Source organism: Saccopteryx leptura, chromosome 5 (genome assembly GCF_036850995.1).
Source record: "Saccopteryx leptura isolate mSacLep1 chromosome 5, mSacLep1_pri_phased_curated, whole genome shotgun sequence".
In the NCBI taxonomy this organism is placed as follows: domain Eukaryota; kingdom Metazoa; phylum Chordata; class Mammalia; order Chiroptera; family Emballonuridae; genus Saccopteryx; species Saccopteryx leptura.
Genome location: NC_089507.1, coordinates 152,004,990 through 152,026,983, shown reverse-complemented (window position 1 = coordinate 152,026,983; position 21,994 = coordinate 152,004,990). Strand labels below are relative to the sequence as shown.

Genomic DNA, 21,994 nt, shown 5'->3' with positions numbered 1-21,994 from the left:
TGGTTTTGACACTTCCTTTTTATTCTCAACAGGATATTATGGTTTAAAATCCCCAATGGAACTGACTTTTATAGACAAGCACAACCATGACCAAAACCAGATGAAACTATATTAGACATCTGGAGGTGCTAAGAGAATCATTGCCTCCCGGAAGAGCATGGGTGCTCCTTCTAGAAGAGTCTCAGGGAAAATGGCGAATATAAAAGTATACATACATATTTTATGACATTAATCTAGTTACAGTTTTAGTGCTCACCTGCGTGTCAAATTATTCTCACTGTTCAGCCAGCCTGGAGGTGCAGGTGCCCCAGTCAAAGGAAGCTGGCTTTCTTCTGTCCCCTGCTGGAGTGTCAGGCCAGGGGATACTTTTCTTTCTTCCACACATGTGCCACACGTGGGTTTGCTCAGTAGTAAAGTCCGGAGAGATTTTACTTTCCCCAAAGTGACCAGGGCTTGAATTTTCAGTGGACTCTTTCTGCTCTGACCAAATGTCCCTGGCTCTCAGGGACCCATTTAGTAATGTGGCTTGTATGGGAAATGTCTTGTCTCACCTTTATGTCTAGCAAATCAGTTCTAAGCTGTCTTCTAAATTCACAACTCTCAAAGCTATCTCACTTAGGTGGAAATTAAATTAACGAGAGGACGGAATTCTGTATTTACATCATAGTCAAACTCATAAAGTTCATTCATGGAGAAATGCTCCTACCGGTGTAACTAGGACAGAGGAAGACTTTCATACTACAGGTGGCTAATCTCCCATCATTTCTAGTGTGGTACAATGCAGTATGGAGTCCTCATAATTCCAGCTTATGTTCTAAAGAGAAACTATCAATAATTTTCTGCTGCATGGGTCTTAGGGAGAATCTCAGGTATTGATACATCAATGGACACTTTCAGCCCGTTCTGAGTGTGTTTTGGCCCAGAGAGAAGTCATGGGTAGCATGCCTCAACCTAGAGAGGAGCCAGCACGCCCCCCTCCCCACGTCTTCATTCATTCATTCGAGAGACTCTAACTGAGCACCTGCTGCGAGTGCTAGCCTTTGCAGCTGCAGACACATGTAAGTCATAGGGCTCTCCCTAACAGAACCCAGTCCAGGGAGAGACAGAGGTAAATAATACTTCTAGTATAGAAGAGAGAGTTTGAGGGAGGTGTGAACAAATTCAATGGGAATACGCAGAAGAGAATTACTAAAACCATGCTCGCGGTAGCCTGGAGCTAGGCCATGAATGATGAAGAGATAAGGGTTTCTCCACTCAGGAATCAAGAATGGCAGTCGGATAAAGGAGACATGGAAGAATGAATGAAAACTCCATGTTCTACAGCATGCTCTGTGTGGTCTGAGCACCAGCTGAGTTGAGAGAAATGTAGCTGGTAATAGACAGAGGTCAGGCCATGCAGCATCCTGACTGCCCCTGTAAGGAGCTTGGTTTTTACCTTATGAGCACTAGGTCTGTTTTTAGGAGGATCAGTGTGGCTGCATGTGTCTGGGTAGAACAGCTAGTGGGACAGGGACAGCTGTGAGGAAGCTGTGGAATGGCCAGCTGTAAAGTGAGGACCAGGACTGGGATAGGCAACAGGAGGGATTCAAAACGGTGGCATAGAGTATTTCTGGTTGTGCCTGGGAAAGTATTCATCATATTCCTGGATAAAGGATGGCATGTCCCGTGGAATATAATCATGAGACCATAAGAATAGACACATAACACACACACCCATCCCTACCATACATACACACAACCAACTCCGTCATTGGCCAGGGAGCCTGGGAAGTCTTCCTTCCGAGGCTTCTCCTAGACCATATGCTCATCCTTGGGCCAGAATCTGACTTCAGCCTTAGAAGACACGTGAGCAATCTGATCAAGATGTCCATGCAGGAGGTAGGAGGTGTGTCTTTACTTTGTCAGTTCTACAAAAATCAGAGGTCTCTGGCTTCTTTGAGACAGTAAGGACCCCCCTGAGTAGGGTTGCAGATAATATACTGGGACTGTAGTTTCACTTGAATTTCAGAAAAACAGATCATTTTTAGGATAACTGTGCTTCAAGTATTGCATGAAATATACTTATGCCAATAGGATTATTCCTCGTGTATTTGAAATTCAAATACAACTGAGTGGCCTGTACTTTTATTTGCTAAATGAGCCAAATAAAATCATTGCACAAAATCATTGTCAGGATGATTTTCCCCCTGACCTGCTCATTCCTCAGGAGAAGCTGAAACCTGGAAAGAGTGGGCCTGGCACAGAATAAGGAGCTGGCATGTTTGGGGACTGCTGGAGGGGGAAAGAATTGAATTTAGAATAACAACTTACGTGTTCAAGCAAATACTAAAGTACTTAAAGTAAAGGAGCCCTCAAGTTTCCTGTTGTGGCATGAGTAGAACACTAACGTCTGTCTTTATTACAGATGACGGCAAGAACTTCCGAGGAAGTATATAAGCAGTGACTATGTATGATCCTTTTGTTTTTTGGAACCCTGAGTGTGGCTCACATTAACTTGTAGAGCATTTATTTTGTGCTTGAAATTTAAGACATTGGCCCTACTCACACCTACCATTTTGCAAGCCTCTCCTCATTGGACAACATTAAGTTCAGGGCATAAAAATAATTGAATTATAACAGCCAATGGACATAGCAATTAGCTATATATTTTAAGATATAAATGAATAATTTTTTATTTAGAAAAACACCTATGACCAAAACCCATTGAATCTAATTTTCCCAAGAGTTAAGCTCATATTCTAACAGGGTTTTCCCTAACATAACTGGAGAAAATCTTTAGCAAAACCTTCAATAGGTTTCGTTCTGAAGGCATAATTTTGTGATTTCATGCAAGAAAACTCTCTCCTTGAGGTAATGGGAGATGAAGTCATGAGAAGTTATACTTAGAATTGTTAGTTTTCTTCCCCTTTCCCAACCAAACTACAAGAGAATTTTTCTCTTTGGATGCTTTGATAGCATTTTTTTTCCTAGAAGCAAGCAGAATAGTCACAATACCTTTAAACTGAAATTAGTCTCCTGCCTCAGAAAGTACATCTTCGTGAATCATCTGAGGTGGGCCAACCCTAGAGTTTCAGTTAGGGAAATTTAGGGTCCTCTTTACAGACAAGCCAAGCTGTGGGATTTCTGGTTTTCCTGGAGATCAGTAGCACCAAGAACCAGAGTCTTATACTAACTGAGCACCCACTGTGTGCCAGAGATGGATTAAAGCTCCCAGTGTGGGGACCCCTTCCTCTGGGTGCTGCCCAGGAATGAACCGTCGCAAAACCCACCTTGAGCTACAGGGCTGACAAGACTATTTTTCCTTGCCTCCATTTTATTCAAATATTGCAAGCTCAAATTGGGTACACATACAATGCATGAGCCATGATATCAAGAAAGCAGATTTATAAATTAGTAAATGGTGGGGAAATAAGAGCTTTACTGTCTTCGGGAAGACTGGAAACCAAGTTTCCCCTGTTGAAAAGCTCTCTAGCTTCTTCTGTCATCTCCTAAACTCTGTACTTCCTCTTGTGTTGGATTTTTCAATTACTTCCTAATCTTGACAGCTTCCCTTTGAATCCTGTGTCTTTTCAGCTAAAGAAACAAGGAACATATTTGTCTAACTGTGCGACTACATCTGCCTGCGAGTCCTGTATTTTCTATTTGTTTATACTTAGTTTTAGGCACAGCTCCCTTGCTGTCCCAGTTAGTCCTTAGCTATTTTGACCCTAAAACCTATCGTTCTATTTTGGAACATTCTCTATTTTATTTTAAAATAGTCCATATGTATGTATGGATGTATCTCTCTCTCTCTCTCTCTCTCTCTCTATATATATATATATATATATATATATATCTGAATAAAATCACAATTAAGAGCCATGGTGGGGAAAATATATATATAAAATTAGGGGATATTTTATAGCTTCATATTCATTTTGAAATATCCCCTAATTTTTGTGAGCAGTGTATATATATATATATACATACACACGTATATATATATGTTATGTGTATATCAGCAGTATAGTTTATGTATATATCAGCTGATAGTTAATAATTGTCAACAAAAAATTGAGCTGGGTTTTGGCAATCATTTTCTAAACACAGCTCTTCATGTATAGGAAGATCAAAAGCCTGTACTTTTCACCTGCAGACCCTTTATGCACGTGGCCAGGGCTTTATGAAAGGCAAACCCAACTAGGGTTTCTTCAGTTGTTTAAAAAGGAGAGAGCAGAACGCTTTGAAGATCTGCGTGTGGATAAAGGGAAAGTAGGCTGCGCTGTGATGTTTGCACACCTGGTGTTAGTTGCAGTGCAATCTGACCCCTCTCCATTTGTAGGAGGACTAAGACACTGAGGTATTCCGGAATGGTGAAAGCCCACACAAAACGTAATCGATAAGGTCATGTCTGAAGATTGTTTGGATATCCTAATTACTCAGGTAACTCACTATTTTGCAAACATTGATAGGATGCTTTTCTGGAAAAAAATCATTATTCAAACAAAAGTGTTCATTTTAGAAACATGACACCAAGAGAACAATAAACCTCAACATTTTTAAAATCTAGGAAAATCACCTAACATTATTGGGCCTCTGCGTTTGATGTTCTAATCAGGCACAAGTTAAATGTTTTCTAACCATAAATGAATATATATCACCCTTCCTTTTTAATAAAAGTCATAACAGATATTTAAATTTTAAATATTGAGAAACTTTATATATATATATAAATTTGGCTCATTGCTTGAAACATAAATGCAATACATATGTTGATAAGATTTTTTTGAAGAAAACAAAGAAATACACTTTGAGATTACGGCATTTCAAGGCGGCTTTATTTAAAGTGTGCCCTGCTGCCTTTCTGCCTCCCCTCCCCCCCCCCAGAATTTTCTTAAATAACAAAACGTGAAGCAAAGCACACCTTGGAGAAAAATATTCATTTGTTTTAGCAGTTTGCTTTTCAGAATCACGCTGTGAAAGTGTAGAGAGGATGGCAGTATGAGGAGTTTTCTCTGCTACTAGAGAGGGGCAGCGCCAGCTCATCCACACAGCACGGCATCCAAGTCACTAGGGAGTCCTGTTCTCTGGAGGGTAACTAAAACCAGAGTGAAACTCCTGACTTCTGTTCAATGTTAGGAGGCTATAGGCTTAATTTTTATAACCCAACAAAATCCAGATGCCCTCTATTCACTAGTAATAAAAATCATGTGGCCTATGTCATCTTCAGAGGGAATGTCTACCTCCTTGGTTTCACTCACATCTTAATAACACCCTAAAAATATACATGTTTTCAGGATGAAGTTATTAGATAATAGTTTGATCATGTGTCCTCCGTGGTGTACTATGATTAGAGTTCTGCCTCTGGCTATTATTAACACTGACCAACAGATAACCAATGGTTATTTCAATAGGAGTATGGGAAACCTTACAAACCTTGCAAGTTCCCTTTGTAACCAGTGTTTTACTGTTGTAAATCTGTAGAAGTATCATCATCAACCCAATTCTTACTAGACCAACATAGTCATGGATGCTTGCTTTGGTTGCCAAACTTATTTTTATTGCCAGTCTAGTTTTGGCAAATCTAAGGCTGATAAGCCATTCCTCTGTTATGGTGACCCTCTGTGTAAGAGACACATCAGATTATGTGCCATCAAAGAAAAGAGACCCTAGTACTAGGTGTGATAGAGACAGATTCATCTCTTTTGCTGGAGTCTCATCCTCTGAGTGACAGGTGGAAGACAAAATGTCAAGAAGGAGTCCTGTTGGAGCAATTGCTTAGGATGGTGTTTAATATAGCAGAGAGCCAAGGTACAGCAGGAGGGCACAGCAAAGGATGTGGCGTGTGCAGATACAGTAAAGCATTGCAGCTGATCATCTGCCATCTGCTATTCGAAAGAGGGATAAGTTAGAGAGATCTATGACTTTCAGTTCTCCAGGCATGCAAAGGGGAGTTCATTAGTACAAAAGTTCTGCCATTGTATGTGCTGAAAAGAAAAAGCATATGCATTTCCACATTTTTTTTTAAAAAATAAATCACTCAATAGGCTTAAGAAAAATACTCTAGTTCATATTCCATTGATCTGATCTTTTGATTCAAGATCAGGGGATGAATCCAGGATGAAAACCAAAATGTAAAACAGAAATGAATCATGTACCATGAAAAAGGCATTTCCAGTCTCAGCTAACCTCGACTAGTTTTTATTGCATTATTTCTGAAATGCCAAGAAACTGGCTTTGGCCATAGTAGTTGCTGTCCAACTAAATCACAGCTGTCAACAGGCAATTGCTTGCAATGATTATCTAAATTCCGTTATTTGACAAATTCCCAGGAAAGGGACATCGATGCTATAGATGTCTAACACACTGAATTAAATAACAGTCAGTCCGGTGAGGGCTGCAGCACAGGGAGAGAAGTTGATCATTTCTTGCCCAGGAAAGGGGTTTCAAACAGCCTTAATTTTTTGAAAAAACACACATCTGTCCTGATCCTATAGGTCCTTTCCAGTGTTCAGGAATGAAGTGTGGGACTGGCCGCAAAAAAGGGAGAAAAGCCACCAACTCTAGAATCATTTTTTTTAAAGGAGATCAAGGAGACAGGAAGAAAAATGGAAATGTGGAATGGTAATAGTTTACAACACAGAGAAAGGAAACACCATGGAACCTGCTAGCAACCTCTACCCAAAGCAGTAAACCCCTTCAGTGACAGAAAATTCAGTACAATACACACATCAAGTAACATCTCCACTATGCCTAGGGCTGCCGTTTAAAGCCAAAAAAAATAATATATATATATTAACTACAATATTCAAAAACAGAATTCTCAAAGGATTTGAGAAAAATAGACTGAAAAGGCAATGTCAGCTAAGCTCGTAGCTATGTCCACTCTTAATGGCCCCCAGTATTTAAGCTATCATGGATTAAAGCCATGAAAATAAAAATTTCAATTTGAAATTTTATTAGCATGTTGCTAAAATGGTCAATAAAAACATCAACGCGGAAAGCTTTGTTGACATGGTTGGAGAACTGCTCCCTCCTTTTTAAACTTTATTTCCACTTCCCCTCCTTCTAAGATTTCTATGTTAGTTAAAGCCAAATGAAATATACTGGCTATGGTGTAAGAATGCTGGTTTCTGGAATGTTGCCATGTCTTCCCCCTCCCTCTCCTTTAAAATTATGAGTATTTTTGAAATGCAGCCCAAGAAGAGAGCAATAGAACGTTAAGAACAAGTGCCCTCTGCAAATTCAAGTTCCCAGACACCAGGTCAACCTTCTCCCTGCCGGGGGCGGGGCCGACGCTCTCACCGAATTAGCTGCGCCATTTTCCTCCCGGGACAGGAAAGGCTCCTTTCTGCCCGGGAGGGAGCCTCACAGGCCAATGTGGGTCGGGGGTGGCGTTCGCTTCTCGGGCTGGAAAGACTAGGAAGCAAACACTATCTAGCTTAGCCCGGAGCCTGGAATACAAAGTCGGGAAACGGGGCTGGAGAGCCGGAACCGTCCCGGGCAGCCTCGGGATAATCCGAGGCCCTAAGTGCTCTCTTGTGGAATGATCACAAGCACACAGGGACAGGCTCGATTTCTTGGAAATCCTGCAATCTGGGGACACATCCATATAGGACCTGAACTGCACCCTGAAAAAAGATCTCACCTCCTATCGGCCTTTGTGTGCACGTTTGGGGCGGGTGATGATGCCTTTCTAGCAGGTGGGTCTCTGAGCAGTGACTCGCGGGGGCAGTCGCGTCCCTGCTCCCCTCCGCCCATTTGCCTTTCCCCCTAATAACACAAAGGAAAAGCGCACGCTGCATTTCCCAACCCGATCACCGCCACCGGGGGTCTGAGCCAGGCGCGCACAGATGCCCTTCGGTCCCAGTCCCGCGGCCAGTTCTTGACACTTCCTGCCACTTGCTGGAGGGGATCGCAGGAGCAGCTTGGGCAATGGCCCTCGGCTGCCGCTACCGCACCAGGGGACTGGGGTGGTTAGTCGTGGCCAGGGTGCCCTGTGCTGGGAAGGGAGCGGGGCGTGGGGAGACACGAAGGGCCGGTGGCGCCCCCAGGCTACTCCTTGTCGTCCACCAAGTCGGCCAGCTCCTGGAGCACTCTCAGGCGACCACTGGCGTCGATGCGGCGCTTCTCGCGGATGAGGTCTTCCAGACTGTGGAACCTGGCTGTGTGCACCTTGTTGTCACCCAGGTGCACCTTGAGATAGTACTGCTGCTGCGGAGGCTGCGTGCCGGCCGGCACCTCCCCTCCCGCCTTGAACTCCCGCTTGCCAAAGCGGCACCAGGCGGCGAAGCTCTCCGAGTTCGTCCAGCAGATCTCCTCGCTCTTAAGGCCCAGGTGGCCGCAGGCGTTCTGCACCACCAGCTCGGCCACCAGCGGGCGGTAGCGGTACCAGCTATTCACCACCCGGCCCACGTTGGCCGCGCCCGCCTCGTACAGGCTGTCCTGACGGATCTCGCCTTGATGCAGGTGGATGATCTGCCCGCCGCCCACGTACACGGCCCAGTGCGGAGCGGGCGCCGGCGGCTCGGGCGCGCGCTGCAGCCACAGCAGCTCCAGCAGGTCGCCCGGCTCGCAGAGCGCGGGCAGGGCGGAGACCGCGTAGACGCTCAGGTCGGCGCCCTGCGGGCCGCCGCTCACTTTGGAAAAGATGCATTCCTGGCCCCGAAAGGCGGAGAACTGAGTTTCGTTAAGGAGCAGCTGGTGCAGCAGGTGGTGGTGGTGGCGGCTGGGGCTCTCCGGGCAGGGAGTGCAGCCCGGGGGGGCCTTCACGCCAAATTTGTCGGGCTGGCCGCGTTCGTCCACGTCCTCCTCCTCATCCGAGAAGAAGTAGGCGACCCCGACCCGCAACTCGTCCTTCTCGATCCCAGACGGGTCCCCCGTGGGCAACTCGCTGTAGTTGAGGTGGGTGATGCGGTCCAGTTGGTTGCCCATCAATGACGCGGCGAGGCGAGGGCCAGAAGCGGGGATCTGCGAAATCGGGGGGAGAGGAAGAGACACGATCAGAACCTGGCTGCCTATCCCCGGAGCGTGCGCCGCTCCCCTGGGGCCCGCTCGCCCGCGCGGGAGACCTTACTGGAGTCCCGCCGCCAGCCGAGTCTTCGTGCCTCCCTGGGGACAGAACGGGAGCAGAAGCCACCAGTCCGACGAACAAGGGCTGAACGCCACCACACAGCCTCGGACCCTTTCCGGGAATCCGGCCCAACTCTCAGAAGAGAAAAGGCAGGCTAACTGGAGGACGCGCGGGGTCCCAGTAGGGAAGACAGCGCGGGTTGTGGCAGCGTGGGAGGCCGACTCCCAGAAAAGCACGGGGGGCTTGTTGGAAGGGAGAAGGGGCGCCTAAGGCCCTAGAGCTCTGAGCAAGCTTGGCTCACATTTCCGTCCCCACCCTCTCCAGCCCACCTCTCAGTTTTGCACGAGGTCTCTCCTCCCTTGACAGAGCCTCACACAATCACAATCGGGAACATTCCCAGGCACTCACTTTATACCAGCAAAATTTTGCACACTTGGAGCCTAGATACAGGCTGGTACACTGGTGTGGTAATGTCACATATACACACAATGGCAAACCTTCACGATGACACACTCAGGCCCCCAGAGCCGTGCACAATCCCAGCCCTACACTTACAGGCACACCGATGCACCTACGGTACACCCATTAACCCGGGAACACCTGGCCATACTGGCAGGTGCACTCTGCCACTTACTTCTCTTGCCTTCTCGACCCAGCGGAGTCAATCGGGCTGCGCCAGGGAAAGGCTGCTCCGACTAAAATAGCCTAACAAAGAGGCAAGGAAAGGAAGGGGAAAGCCAGTGCGGCGTATGTGCGCGGGTGCGGGTCCGCACCTAGATTGTGTAGGAAGGTCCACTTTCAGCCCCCCAAACCCTCTTCCTCCTACCCGGCACAGGATCCAAACAATCCGAGAGCAAACGTTTCCAAGGCAAAGAAAGCCGCCTTTTCGTACCCGTGATTTCCCTGCTCCCGAAACCCCAAACTCCTTTAAAGTCTCCTGGTCCCCATGGGTGCTGCGCAGGCAGTGGTGGCAAGTGGTTCCTGGTCGGCGCGTGGGGCTGCGGCTCCGCTCTGCCCCGCGCGGAACGGTGCGGTGCGGTGCGGCGCCCGGCGCGGTGCCCGAGCGCCTGCGGATCCGCGCTGGCAGGGGCGCCTGACCCACCTGCACAGCCCTGACTTGATTCTGGTTTCCCACAGCGGAGGCGACGACTCTAAGTAGCGGGAGTCGCTTGTTCCAGGGCCCGCCCTGGGACGCGCTCATTGGTTGAAGCGGGTGCCCAAGCCGCGTCAATCTCCGCTGGAAGAGGAGGGCAGTAGGGGCGGGCCTCCAGCGCGCGCTCCGCCCCTCCTCGCCTTGTCCCCGCGCACCCGGACGCGCGCAGTCCGGGAGCCGGGGTGTGAGCGCTGTGGGGAGCGCGCCAGAGGCGCGGCGGCGCATCTGCACCGTGGCACAACCGGCTGGCACCCGCCCCCCTCCCCCCCCCCCCCCCCAGCTTCTCCAAGCTGATTGTAATTGAGAGCACCCTCCGTCCGCGGCCTGTGTGCAGGGAGTTCGGACTCCAGAAGGAAGCTGGGTCTGGGATGGAGAAGAAACCCCAGTGCACCCCAGGCATTTACGGCGGCCGGGGGCTGGGAACGACTTTGTCAGAGGCGAGCACCTAGGGCCCTGCTGGGTCACCCGGAGCCTGGGTTCCCGACGGCCCCTGGGCTGATCGTCCTTCCCAGATCTTTTCCTGTCGAGTACATTCGCCTTTGAAATTACGCCCATGACGTTAGGCTCATCGATGCCCAGGCATTGGCGGTGGATTTAAAAGGATCGCTGTGTCAAACGCAACTGAAAAGTCTGAGCCTGGGCCAGCTCTTTTTCTGACTGGGCCTATGATTTTAGCCTCCAAGTTTTCTGTCTGTGAAAGGGGTGCGTCACAAATGCAGAGGGTACGACACTATAGTGTTTTCTGAGTCCCACCACTGTCTTTGCTAAAGGAGTTTTGTTTGCTTTTGTGGGACAGGGGTGTCCAGCGGTAATTAATGATGTATTTTGGGGTGAAAAGTTCATGAATGAATGTTCTCTGGATATTGGATGCCGAAAGTTAGCTTTCATACACATGAAATTCTAGATTGACTGTTTAAAAACGCTTATACAATGTTTAACCTTAAATTGTTCTTCAATATCTATTATAATTGCCCTTTTAAGATGGTTCCAGCAGCTTTTCTGTGATGGCCATTCTCTTTCCCCAGAGAGAACGGGGCTTCCTCTTTGCGCCTCTTTGGTGGGTGGCACACACACAGATCTCAACCTGTTTCATTATAAACTCAGGTTGTCTTTCTTCCTCTTTACAAAGTGGACACCTTGAGGACTGGTTGTGCCCTGCACAACTTTGCATTTCAGGCCTCATTCACAGTGCCGAGGGACAACAGACTCCATCAGCAAAAATAGAGCTACAACTGTCCACACGGATTCAGCGTTCAAGTGGCTAGGCGCTATGCTCACAGGGTTAAGTAGGTGATTTAATCTTTATGCCTCTGAAGGGGATTCACTTTTGAGACTACAAGTTGCCCTGTTGCCCTCCTTGGAACTGACCACAGGCTGTGATGATCTTTTTACTTAAATACCAATTGTAAGTAATAACTTATTTTTGTCCCGAAGTCAAGAGAAATGAACAAATATCTTCAAAGATCAAGAAGTGAATTACTGGTCTGGTTATGATTTGGACTTTAGGGATCTCTGGGAGCGAGTATATGAAGAGTTAATTGCTGGTGTCTCAGAACTCATTGAAAGCATCTCAGGGATCCACTGTTGAAGAGTTTTAAAAAAATTCTCTGTCCATCTCAAGATCAAATCTGGTACACAAACATTTACAATGTATTTGCTTGGAATGCTGTGTACTGTCCTACCTGTCTTATCCTGTACTGCTGTAGGCAACAGAATACACAGGCTGTTCCTCAACATTCTGAAGGATAATTAACAAAACTATTTTCAGAGCTTCAAAACACAGTGCCAGAAGTTTAAAATATCAACATGCAACTTTTCCAATCTCCTTTATATCCCCTCCCCCAACCTGTTAGGATAAAAAACTCCTGCCTCAGTAATCAGAAGGGAAAATAAATATCTTGAAAAACAAAGCCCCCCTCCCCCCGCCACCCTGAAATATAAGGCAGAGAACATCTTGACCTTGAGGCACTGGAAAGAGGAGCTAAAATTAAACGAAGGAAAATAGGTCTAGTCTTTGTAGCCTTTTGGCAATACAAGATAATAAAGTCAGAAGTAGGCCAATCAACTCTAAGGGTAGTGGTATTAGAAAAACCTAACTTTTATTTTCATTACAAAATATTGTTTGCTAGTTACTTTATTTCTCTGTCATTTCTCATTCCATCCTGCCTGCTTTTGCACTGAAGAAATATGGTACTGCCCAAAGCAGAATATATTCATCAAAAGCAAACTCTGAAGCCAACTATATAGTTTGAATTCTATTTTAACATTTTTGATCTAGGTGAGCAGCAGGTGACTGAGTCTGGCCAATGGAATGTGGGTAGAAATTTGGTAAGTCGTTGCCAGGCTGGGCCCCTGAAACCATGAATATGATTTTCAGTGGACAGTCTGTGTGACAAGTTTCCATGCACTCTCTTTTCCCATCTGGCCTTAAGCAGGGGATCCATGGTAGAACTCCAAGGCTCTAAAAGATAAGGAGCCAGTGGATGGAAGGACACAGGGCTTCTTGAATGACTGTGTGGAACAGAAGTTTTTCCCTCCCACTGTGACATGAGGAAGAAATAACTCCAATTGTGTCAAACCACCAACACATGTTGTGGCTGTTTGTTACAGTAATTAGCCTATGCTTTATTTTAGAACTAACTCAGAACTAGCTCCTTTCCTTTCTCTCTTAGTGCCTGTTCTCAGTTAATGTTGACTTTCCACTGGTGGAATTCCTGCAGTATCTCAGCCTACTTGCATCACCCAGAACTTGAAGAAAGAACAATAATACACCTGTCCCCAGTAGGAACTACCCATATCTCCTGCCTATTTCCCTCTAATTTTCCATTAGCCTCTATGTGACTAACTTACCCCACTTTTTAAACATCTAACCTGCCTTCCAGGTTTTGTCGACCACAAAAAAGGCATGGAGAACTCCTCTCAGCTAAGACCGAAGAGTCCTGCCACCCTTAACTTCTCTGCATGCGCTGAACTTTCCATTCGGCTTCTTAACTGACCTCTTCCAAGTCTGGCATCTACATGTCCCCGTTTTCTGAGTTCTTTTCTATAACTGGATGTTCTTATTAAAGCATCTTTAGTAGCTTCTTATCCCTTTGCTGTTAAAGATTCATGAATGTTCTGGGCAAAACCTTCAGCACTTGTTGGTTTAATATTTTCCCAGATTCGGATTATACAGAGCTGTCTCAGCCCAGTATTAATTGTTCTGCTGTGTTCTCTTCAGATTTTAGGAGAGCGCATGCTTTTGGCATGGGTCCTCTTCCCCATACCAGTAGTGGCAGAGTTCTGGGATGTCCCGGGTCACAATCACACATGCTGTTAGCTCTCCCTTCTGTCTGAATCTCTTTCCCTTCCCTCCTCATCAACTTCTCAAAGTGTATAAACCCTCCATATGTCTTGTCCTTTCACGCATTCTACTTGAGACCATCCTTTATGGTCCCAAAGTACCATATGCAAGTTGGTCATGAGATGCCTCAGATGGGTTTCTTCTCAAATGGAACAGACATCATTGGTTGATTTTTTCCTACAGACCTATTTGAGGAAAAGACTTAAATTGAGTTCCAATCTGTAGCCCTTTGTGGAGAAGGGGTTCTGTATAATGTGCACTCAGTAGAGACATTTTGTCTGACTCAATGCATGCAGGAACAGTGGACACTTTTATTTACTGAGTTGTCAGCGTTTTTGTTTGTTTGTTTAGCTTTCACCAATGTGGTGCTCCAACACCTGGCACATGTACTAAGCTAGATAATGTGAGAGAAGGTTTGCTATAAGATACATAGTATTGGGTTTCCAAATGGTCTTATACAGACCCCAGGCTCTAGCTCTGATTTAGTGAAAGGTTGATCTCAGGATGGGTTCTAGGATCCTGTGTGTGGAAGAGTTTCCCCATGCATTCTAGATACAGTGTAGTAGTAATCCTAGCTGGCCAAGCACTACTCAGATGCAAGAAATTATTCTTATTCCCTGTGATACAGAGACAGCCCCAAAAAAGTAGGCAGCCTCTTAATAAAGACTGGAAATTATGTCCTGAAGACATTGTGTGGTCCATCTCCAGTGAACCTCATTTTGGATTTGCTCATATAAGCTGGTGAATGTATCTGTTTGCATTCAAAGATGTGTGAAGTCTAGGGGTTTTTAACATTCACATATAATAACTGGTTGACAGAGCTGGGGATTTTCCTCTCTTTTCTCTTATTTAAACTCCTGCGCCCCAGCCTGCTGTGCTAATAAAACGACAATCAGAGTGAACAGGAAGCTCTCTGCTCCCAGATGGTGAATTCTTTATTTGACTATTGACTGATTGATAATGAAAATTCTGGGTTTGGCTCAGCAAAACGTAGCTTCTTTGCTCTTAGTATTGCTTCTGAGTCCCCTTCTTGTGGCTGGCCTTTTTCTGACTGCGTTTCTGTACATGACCAGTCACCTCCCTGTGCTCTGAATGCCATCTCCTCATGTTTATTCAAGAACCTCACACTTTCAATGACCCCTTCTCTTCACCTTCATTTCTAACCCCACCCATTCTCCCAGCTCCTTTCCAGTGGTGTGCTCACACTTTTAAGTTCCTCACATCTTAAGAACATCTCTTGACTATGCACATGTCCTTTTGAGAGACATCCCTGTCTCGAAAGAACAGGAGGGAACGAGGGTGCAGTTCTAGACCACCTAAATAAAGTGACTCGCACAAAGGTTTTTAGTTTCCCAGTGCATATAAAGGTTTGTTTACGCTATACTGTAGTCTATTAAGTTTGCAAAAGCATTATGTCTAAAGAGACAACAGATGTACCTTCATTTAAAAAAAATCTGTTATTGCTAAAAATGCTAGCCATCATCTGAGCCTGTTGGCAAATGTTTGCCAGGAATCTTCAATTTGTAAAAAATGCAGTAAAGCTAAATGCAATAAAACTAGGTAAGCCTGTACACGTTTCATCCCATCTTCTGTGCCCACCACTGCGCTGAATGGCTCTTGCCACAGGGAGCAGCAATCCTCTGGAATTGAACCTGACAGGTGCGTTTGGGTTCCTACCTTACTTGGCTTGTCAGGAAAGCAGGCGGCACAGCTGGCGACTGCTTCCTCACTGAGACAGGTTCTTCTTTGCCCCTGCATTGTGTTGCTCCCTCCCAGTCTCCCTCCAGCCTCCCTGGCTGTTCCTCTCGCCATGTTTCCTGGGCTCACCTTCTTCAGCGAGCCCCTTCCATGCTGGCTGTCTTTGGGTTCTGTTTCCAGGGTCTCTTCCCGATGGATTGTTTTTGTGAGATCTTTGCTTCTCTGTCATTCATCACATTTCCCTGTGCTGGCCCCTGATGGGCATCTCCAGGCTCTGTTTCTCTCCTCAATTACAAATGCGAGTATCCCACAGCTTGGAAGACATGTCTTTGTGCCTGTCTCCCGCACACCAGAAGGGCAGATGTCCCAAGCTGAGCTCTTCTTTTTATCTGGAAGTCTGTGCTTCCCTTTGGGTCTTTCCCTTTGTGGACAGGCCCCATTAGCCTCCCGGGTGTGCCAGCTAGTGCCTGGGCACTCTCTGTCGCTTTTCTGTCGTCTTTGAGCCCATGTTGAACTCCTTTCTGCCTCATGTATCTCTTTCCCATCCGTCCATTTCAGTCCATTCTTACTGCCGCTCCCTCAGTCTCAGTCACCAGGAACTCCCATCAGACTTAGCGGCTTGTCATCTCCCCTAACCCCAGCACTGCTCCCATGGCCACCTCCCACACTGTGACCGGAGTGATTTCTAAAAGGTGCCCTCTGGGGATGCCCTCTCTGCCTGACTCTCCATACCTTCTAGTCCCTCTCCATCGACGTCAGAAAAACATTCCGAAGTCCACGTGCCGAGCCAGGACCCAGCCCTCGCTTCCTCCTCCATCTCATCTGTGGCTACTTGCTGTCTTGCTCATGCTGCTGCCTTACTGATTACGCCGGTTTGTTTGTTTGTTTCCACCTGTTTCCCTGCTTCTCTGCTAGCCCACGCCCCTTCCTCAGGTACTGCTCTGTTCCCCTGGGATATTTCACTTCCTCCCGGGGGCTCTCTCTGAGCGCCCTTTCCCAGAGCCACCCGGCCCGCCCCCGCCCCACGCTCTGTCCTTTTGGATTGCATCGGCACTGCCCAGTTCTCCGCCATACCCACGACAACACCGTGAGCCTTAGGGGAAGGGATGGCGTGCCCCCTCCTTTCCTGAACTTTTGTGCCTAGGTGTTGAGTACAATTGAATCAAAAGCAGCTGTTCTTGGGACTCAGAGGCATTCTGTCTTTTTCTCTGTTTCTTTTCTCTTCTCATCCTTCCCCCTCTTACTTAAACTCCCTTACAACCTAGACCACAGGGCAGGACTTCTATGGTCAACTTATAATAATAATTGATAGAGACACTTTAGAATTTAATAAAAAAAGGAAAAGTGCTTGTTTGAAAAAAAGCAAAGAGTAAAACAGTCACTTTGATTTACAGTTCACTTGTCCTGTTGCGGTGCATATTTTTTTTTTTACTATCAGTGCTGATTCATTTTGTTTTTCTTGCCCAGTTATTATATTTACCATAATGAGGTATTTATTTATTTTCCAGTTGTCAAAAGTTTAGATCCAACATAGACATAACCCGTAGTTAATGCAATATAGTTTCTATTTAAAAACATGTACTAACGTATCACTCCCACTGACTCGTTCTCAGCCTCGCTCTGCATTATCAAGGGCAGGGAACTGGAATGTGAGGTGCAAGTGTTCGCATGCTCCCAGCCCACCATCCCTGCTGCTGTGGCGTTGTCCTGACTGCTGTCTTTGCCTTTGGTCCGAATACCTGAGCTTGCCCTCTTACCACAGATCAGCCTTCCGGTCCCGGTTCTGTCTGAGGGGGCCTGAATTCAGACCCTCGCCTCGCTCTTGCTAACTGCATGGCCTTGGACAAGATGCATTCATCCATCTCTGAAATGTGAAGAATAATAGTATTTCTCTTTAAGGATTCTTGGTGAGTATTAAGTGAGATAATATATTAACAGCACCTCGCACAGCATCTGGCCCAGAAGAAGTTTTCATAGCTATTAGGTGTGATTAAAGAATTTCATCCTACTGGGTCCATAAAGTTTTCCTCCCCCATATTCTTTTTATACTATTCTGTGTTATTATTATTATGATTTATTACTACATTGGAGCACGTAGCATTAATCCTAGAAATTAGACCCAGGAAATACCTTAGCTAATGTCCATTATATTAATATCGCATTTCATTGAAATTAAGGACTTCACAATTTATTGAGCTTGTACTCTGAACCAGACCCAGGGCTTGGGCCTGAGGACTCAAAGGTGAAGGGGACACATTCCCAGTTCTCAGTGGAGCTCACGTGGTGGGTGGGAAGTTGACCAGGATATGAACCACTGCAAACAAATGGAAGCAATAAAAACACGTGCACAAGTTAGCACAGAGGAGGGAATTATTAACTAAGGGAGGCCTCCGGAGGAGGCTGTCTTACTGAGAGGCTTTGCAGAAGGCGTATCATGTTTCTGAGCAGGAAAGAGTAGAGGCCTTTCAGTTAAAGGGATCAGCATGAATAAAATGCTCAAGCTGATAAATAAAATGAAAAAGCTGATATTTTCAGGAAATCTCAAAGTGGTTTGGTATTGGTCCAGTATAAAATGATACTCTAGTATTTACAGCCTTATTCCACTCATGTTTTCCCTACTTTTTTTTTTAATATGTACTTCTCTTCATTTAGTGTTTTGTGCACCTGAATCTGTATCCTCAGGTTAGAAAATGAACAATCTCAATTGGTCAGAATAGGAGAATCTCTATTAGTCATATTGCACTGAATTATTTTCTGCATTTATGAGTAGAAGAGAGATAAGGAAAATTAAACTCTTCTTCTGATGACTGAAGTCCTTTGGTAGAAGAAGTAAACAAGTATTTGTATTATTAATTTTTTTTTAAAGGACGTAGAAATGCTGACCTCAGCCAAAATGTTGTTAGGTGTTGCTATGCTACCAATGAGACAGGGCCCTCTTCTCCCACTTGTGTATAACACAACCTTTTATTGTGTTTCTCCTTAATATCTGTTTTGATGGAATGCCACCAATTTGAAATGTGTATATATTGCTTCCTGCCCTTGAGGACCTTCATCAAAATGAGATATTTTAACTAAAACGAGACACTAACAATTTCTTCCTGCCCTGTATTTATTTTGTCATAGAAACCCCATGTCTCCATGCAACTCTGATTTTTTTAAAGTTTATTATCTCGAAAGTGATTTTAGGCATATTACAAATAATAATACATGATTGGAAAGCAAAGGAGACATTCCATTTGGATGACAGTAGCTATTTATAAAACCCTTACTCTGTCTTCTCCCAGGGTGAGGTACCGATGGAATCTCTCTAATAATTCACAGGGTTGGTTTCAATAGAAAATTTGAACCGTAGCACTTTCTGTTTTGTTTTTGTTTTCTTGTGTTTAAATGCAAGTTCCATCCAGAAACCAAATTCCATCCTTATTTTGGATAGTGTCACTTCTACGGATTTGAAATACTCTTTTATTTTCCTTGCTGAGGCCCTTTCTGGAAGGAAGGGAGAATGACTAGCAAGAAGAGTTTGCCTTCCTTCTTTTTATCAACACTGTTGTGCTAATGAGGGGCCCTGGTTGTAGAGGGAGAATCAAGAGACTCTAGTCCCCTCTTAGCCATGAGATCTCTGGGCAGCTTTGAGTTAGCACATGCCTTCATATGGGACCTTTGTTTATCATGTGAATTAGGTAGGATCTGGGACTTCATATGGGTGTCAACCAGGAGTACTGTACACATGAGAATCGGTCAGAGAACATCCGGAAATTCCATTTTCCTGGGCTCCAGTCCAGACCTACTGAATCAGAGTATCTAGGAGGGGGACTCAAGGTATTGGTTGTTTTAGGGAGCTGTTTAGAACACCAGACCGGCACGAATCCATAAATCAGTATCCTGTGGATGTAAGCATTCCATAATTCTCATCCCCATGATAACGGGGAGAGGGAGGGAGGAGCCTGGGGCCAGAACATAAAGTCCTCAGTGGGGACTCAGAGATAGTTCTGAGTGGCTGATGGCTGCAGAAATGAGTGACCACAGGGTGCCAGCACGCTGAAGCCGAGGACACCAGCTGGGTTGGCTCCATTACCTTGCACAGCAGGCTCTCTGTATGTGTGTTTTACCGTGTGCATGTGCATGTCTGTTTGGAGCGACAATGACTGTACTTAAAAAATGGTTTCTTGACCTCACCAGTCTCCCAGCAGCGCTGAAGAGTAGGTTAAAACCCGTCTTGTCTTCATCCAGTTATGTGACCTGTCTTAAATGAACCTCTAACAGAATTAGAGTGGTGTTGTGTGGGTGGAACCAGGCTGTGCAAACTGGCAAGCCTGCCCTTTCTCAGGCAGTCAACCCCATTCAATTCAGTCTATATCAATAAATATCTCCAAGTGCCGTTCTACACCATGGCTTTTAAAGTGGACTCAAGGAAAAGGAGGGAGGGAGACATGACTAAGGCACAGGTAGTATCTTTCTGGACTGGTGAGGGAGCAAAGATAGATTTACAGACAACTGTAAGATAGAGAGAAGGAGAGGAAGAGCCAAAGTAAGGATGGACAGAGCAATGGGACTGAGAGACGGGGCCGTTCATTGCGGCTGCACAAGCAGGTGAGGCTCTGAACAAGGACGCTGTCTGCTGGGCCAGGTTCTCTCGTGCTGATTTTGGAGGGGTTGTGGAGGGAGGTTCTAATTATAATTATGATCATTTCTTTTATTTTGTTTTGTCCCAAGGCAGTGGCAAGTCCTTCTTCCTAATGGATCATTCTGAGAGGAAGACATTACTTTCCTTTCCTTCCTGACACACTTATAAGCACCCTTTTGGAGTCATTCTATTTGTGTCCGTGTCATTTTGTCGTGGTGCTGTTCGCTTGCTGAAGGAAGGGACTGGCTCTGCTGCTCTTCCTCTCCTCGTGGTGCTGGGTAAACAACAAGTGCAAAATTAATGCGAGTTGACTAAATAAAATGACTAATGCAGATCAGTGGAGTAGTAATGAGTAATTGACAAAGACATTGATAACTGTAATGCATTTTATTTGGAAGAGGCCAGGGTGTGTCGTTGTGGGCTAGACCCTCGGCAGCAATATGTCCCCTTCACAGACATGGAAACTGAGGCACAGAAAAATCTTGCTCACATTTCATGGAATGCAAATCCAAGACTAAATATCGCTAATAACCTCTCTCATTTGTCTATTGATTTATAGTTCACAACAGGGTGAGAGGGAGATACCTGGCTTATATGCATTTTCCAGGTGAGGCCCTTGGGCTTAGATGGGGGAAAGTGTCAGGTGGAAGTTTATTGAAGGAGATGGTGGCTTAGTGACATAATGCTACAATAAACAAGGCACATTCACAGCAACTGATAGGCCCTGACAAAATACTCAGTATGAACTGCTTAAGAACACGTAAGATGGGGGGATGCTTCAATGGAAGACAGGGGGGTTGGGAGAGGTTGGTGGGGTAGGACTAACGTGGAATGGGAGCTCAGAAGATTTTGGTGTTTGTCCTGGCTCTCCCATAGATTTATGGCAACTGAGGAATGTTAGCTTGACCTCAGTTATTTTACCCACCAAAAGAGAGAAATAGGTTCATTTATTTGTAGTTACTTGTAGCTCTAACTTGCTGACTCAAATATATGGAGATACTATATTAGAAGACAAAGACAGGTAAAATTATTTTAGAAAAATGCCATTCTTTACTGATGTTTATGATTCATAACATTCTTTGTGGGTAAAATTTTGTTTAAATTAAATCATCCCCTCCCAAGATCCTTCAATGTTGGGGGCATACAGAGATGATTGCGGTACAGAGTTAAGAGTTGGAGTTACTTGTAGTATTTCTCAATGTTACATGATCATGGAGTGAAGGGTGAAGCATGTGTCACCCACTGCCAGGCTCCCTTCTCTCCTGTCACCAAGTGTGGTGATGGAATAGGAGTTGGTCACCTCGGCTCCACTAGTTTGATGATCTCAGGTAAATGTTCAGTGTCTTTGTTAAACTCAGGACTGAAATGACCAGCCTTGCCTCTTTCTGGGGAAATCTTATGAGAATAACCTAAGTGAGAGCATTTTGTAAACTGTAGAGCTCTGTACAAAGGCTTCAGTCAATGCAAGTTAGTAAGTTACTCTGGCCTCTTATCAGCCATATGGCTATGAGATCAGTGACCCACTACCCTTGCCTAGGTCACTCAACTCTGGCCTCAAAGTTGGGCTTAGGTGAAAGAAGGGAAACTCTTTCTGTTGACTTCTTCTAAATCTCTTGAGTGAGCTGGCTGGCTTCCCAGAACCTCATCAAAACAGAGTCTGAACTGCCTGGGTTGGCCGGCCAGAACGGTCAGTGCGAACAGGGGGCCTCAGTGCCTCTGGCTACTTGACACGATGGAAGGAGTTTTATTTCCCTTCCCTGATCACTGCCCACGCATTATCATGGTACGTGACTTTGAGCGAGTCACTTCCCTCTCTGAGCTGGAGTTTCTTGCTCTTTCCAATTTTAGGAATTTCACGGGGTGATTTCTGGACTCTGTCCGACCTCTTGACTGACGATTGTTAGATGAAGGTTAGTTCACATATAGAACAGCGCCAGAGACCCTCCAGTGACTGTGCTTGCCGCCAGTGCTTCCCTTGCTGGCAGGGGAGGGCACACGGGGTGGCCTGGCTCTGCCTTTCCTCTCCCATCAGCTATGTTGAATGGTCTTGATTGGAACACAGGCCCGTTGCCAGGTCAATGTAACCGTGAGGACTGCTGTGCTCTCTGAGAGGTGACACCAGCT

At 45.7% G+C, this 21,994-nt stretch overlaps 1 protein-coding gene across 2 annotated transcripts; it reads right to left on the bottom strand.

The window, feature by feature from the left end:
• Window positions 1-5,695: 5,695 nt before the first annotated feature.
• LRATD1 (LRAT domain containing 1) lies at window positions 5,696-10,202 on the bottom strand. 2 transcript variants are annotated; one of them, XM_066386119.1, is made up of 2 exons: window positions 9,879-10,202; window positions 5,696-8,949 (listed from the first exon to the last, which is right to left on the bottom strand). In XM_066386119.1, exon 2 carries the CDS (start codon window positions 8,911-8,913, stop codon window positions 8,035-8,037), a length of 879 nt encoding a protein of 292 aa, XP_066242216.1. In that variant the 5' UTR covers window positions 8,914-8,949; window positions 9,879-10,202; the 3' UTR covers window positions 5,696-8,034. The 2 variants fall into 2 exon arrangements, with proteins under 2 accessions (XP_066242216.1, XP_066242218.1); XM_066386121.1 differs by having other exon boundaries at window positions 9,945-10,201.
• Between the last annotated feature and the right edge of the window lie 11,792 nt (window positions 10,203-21,994).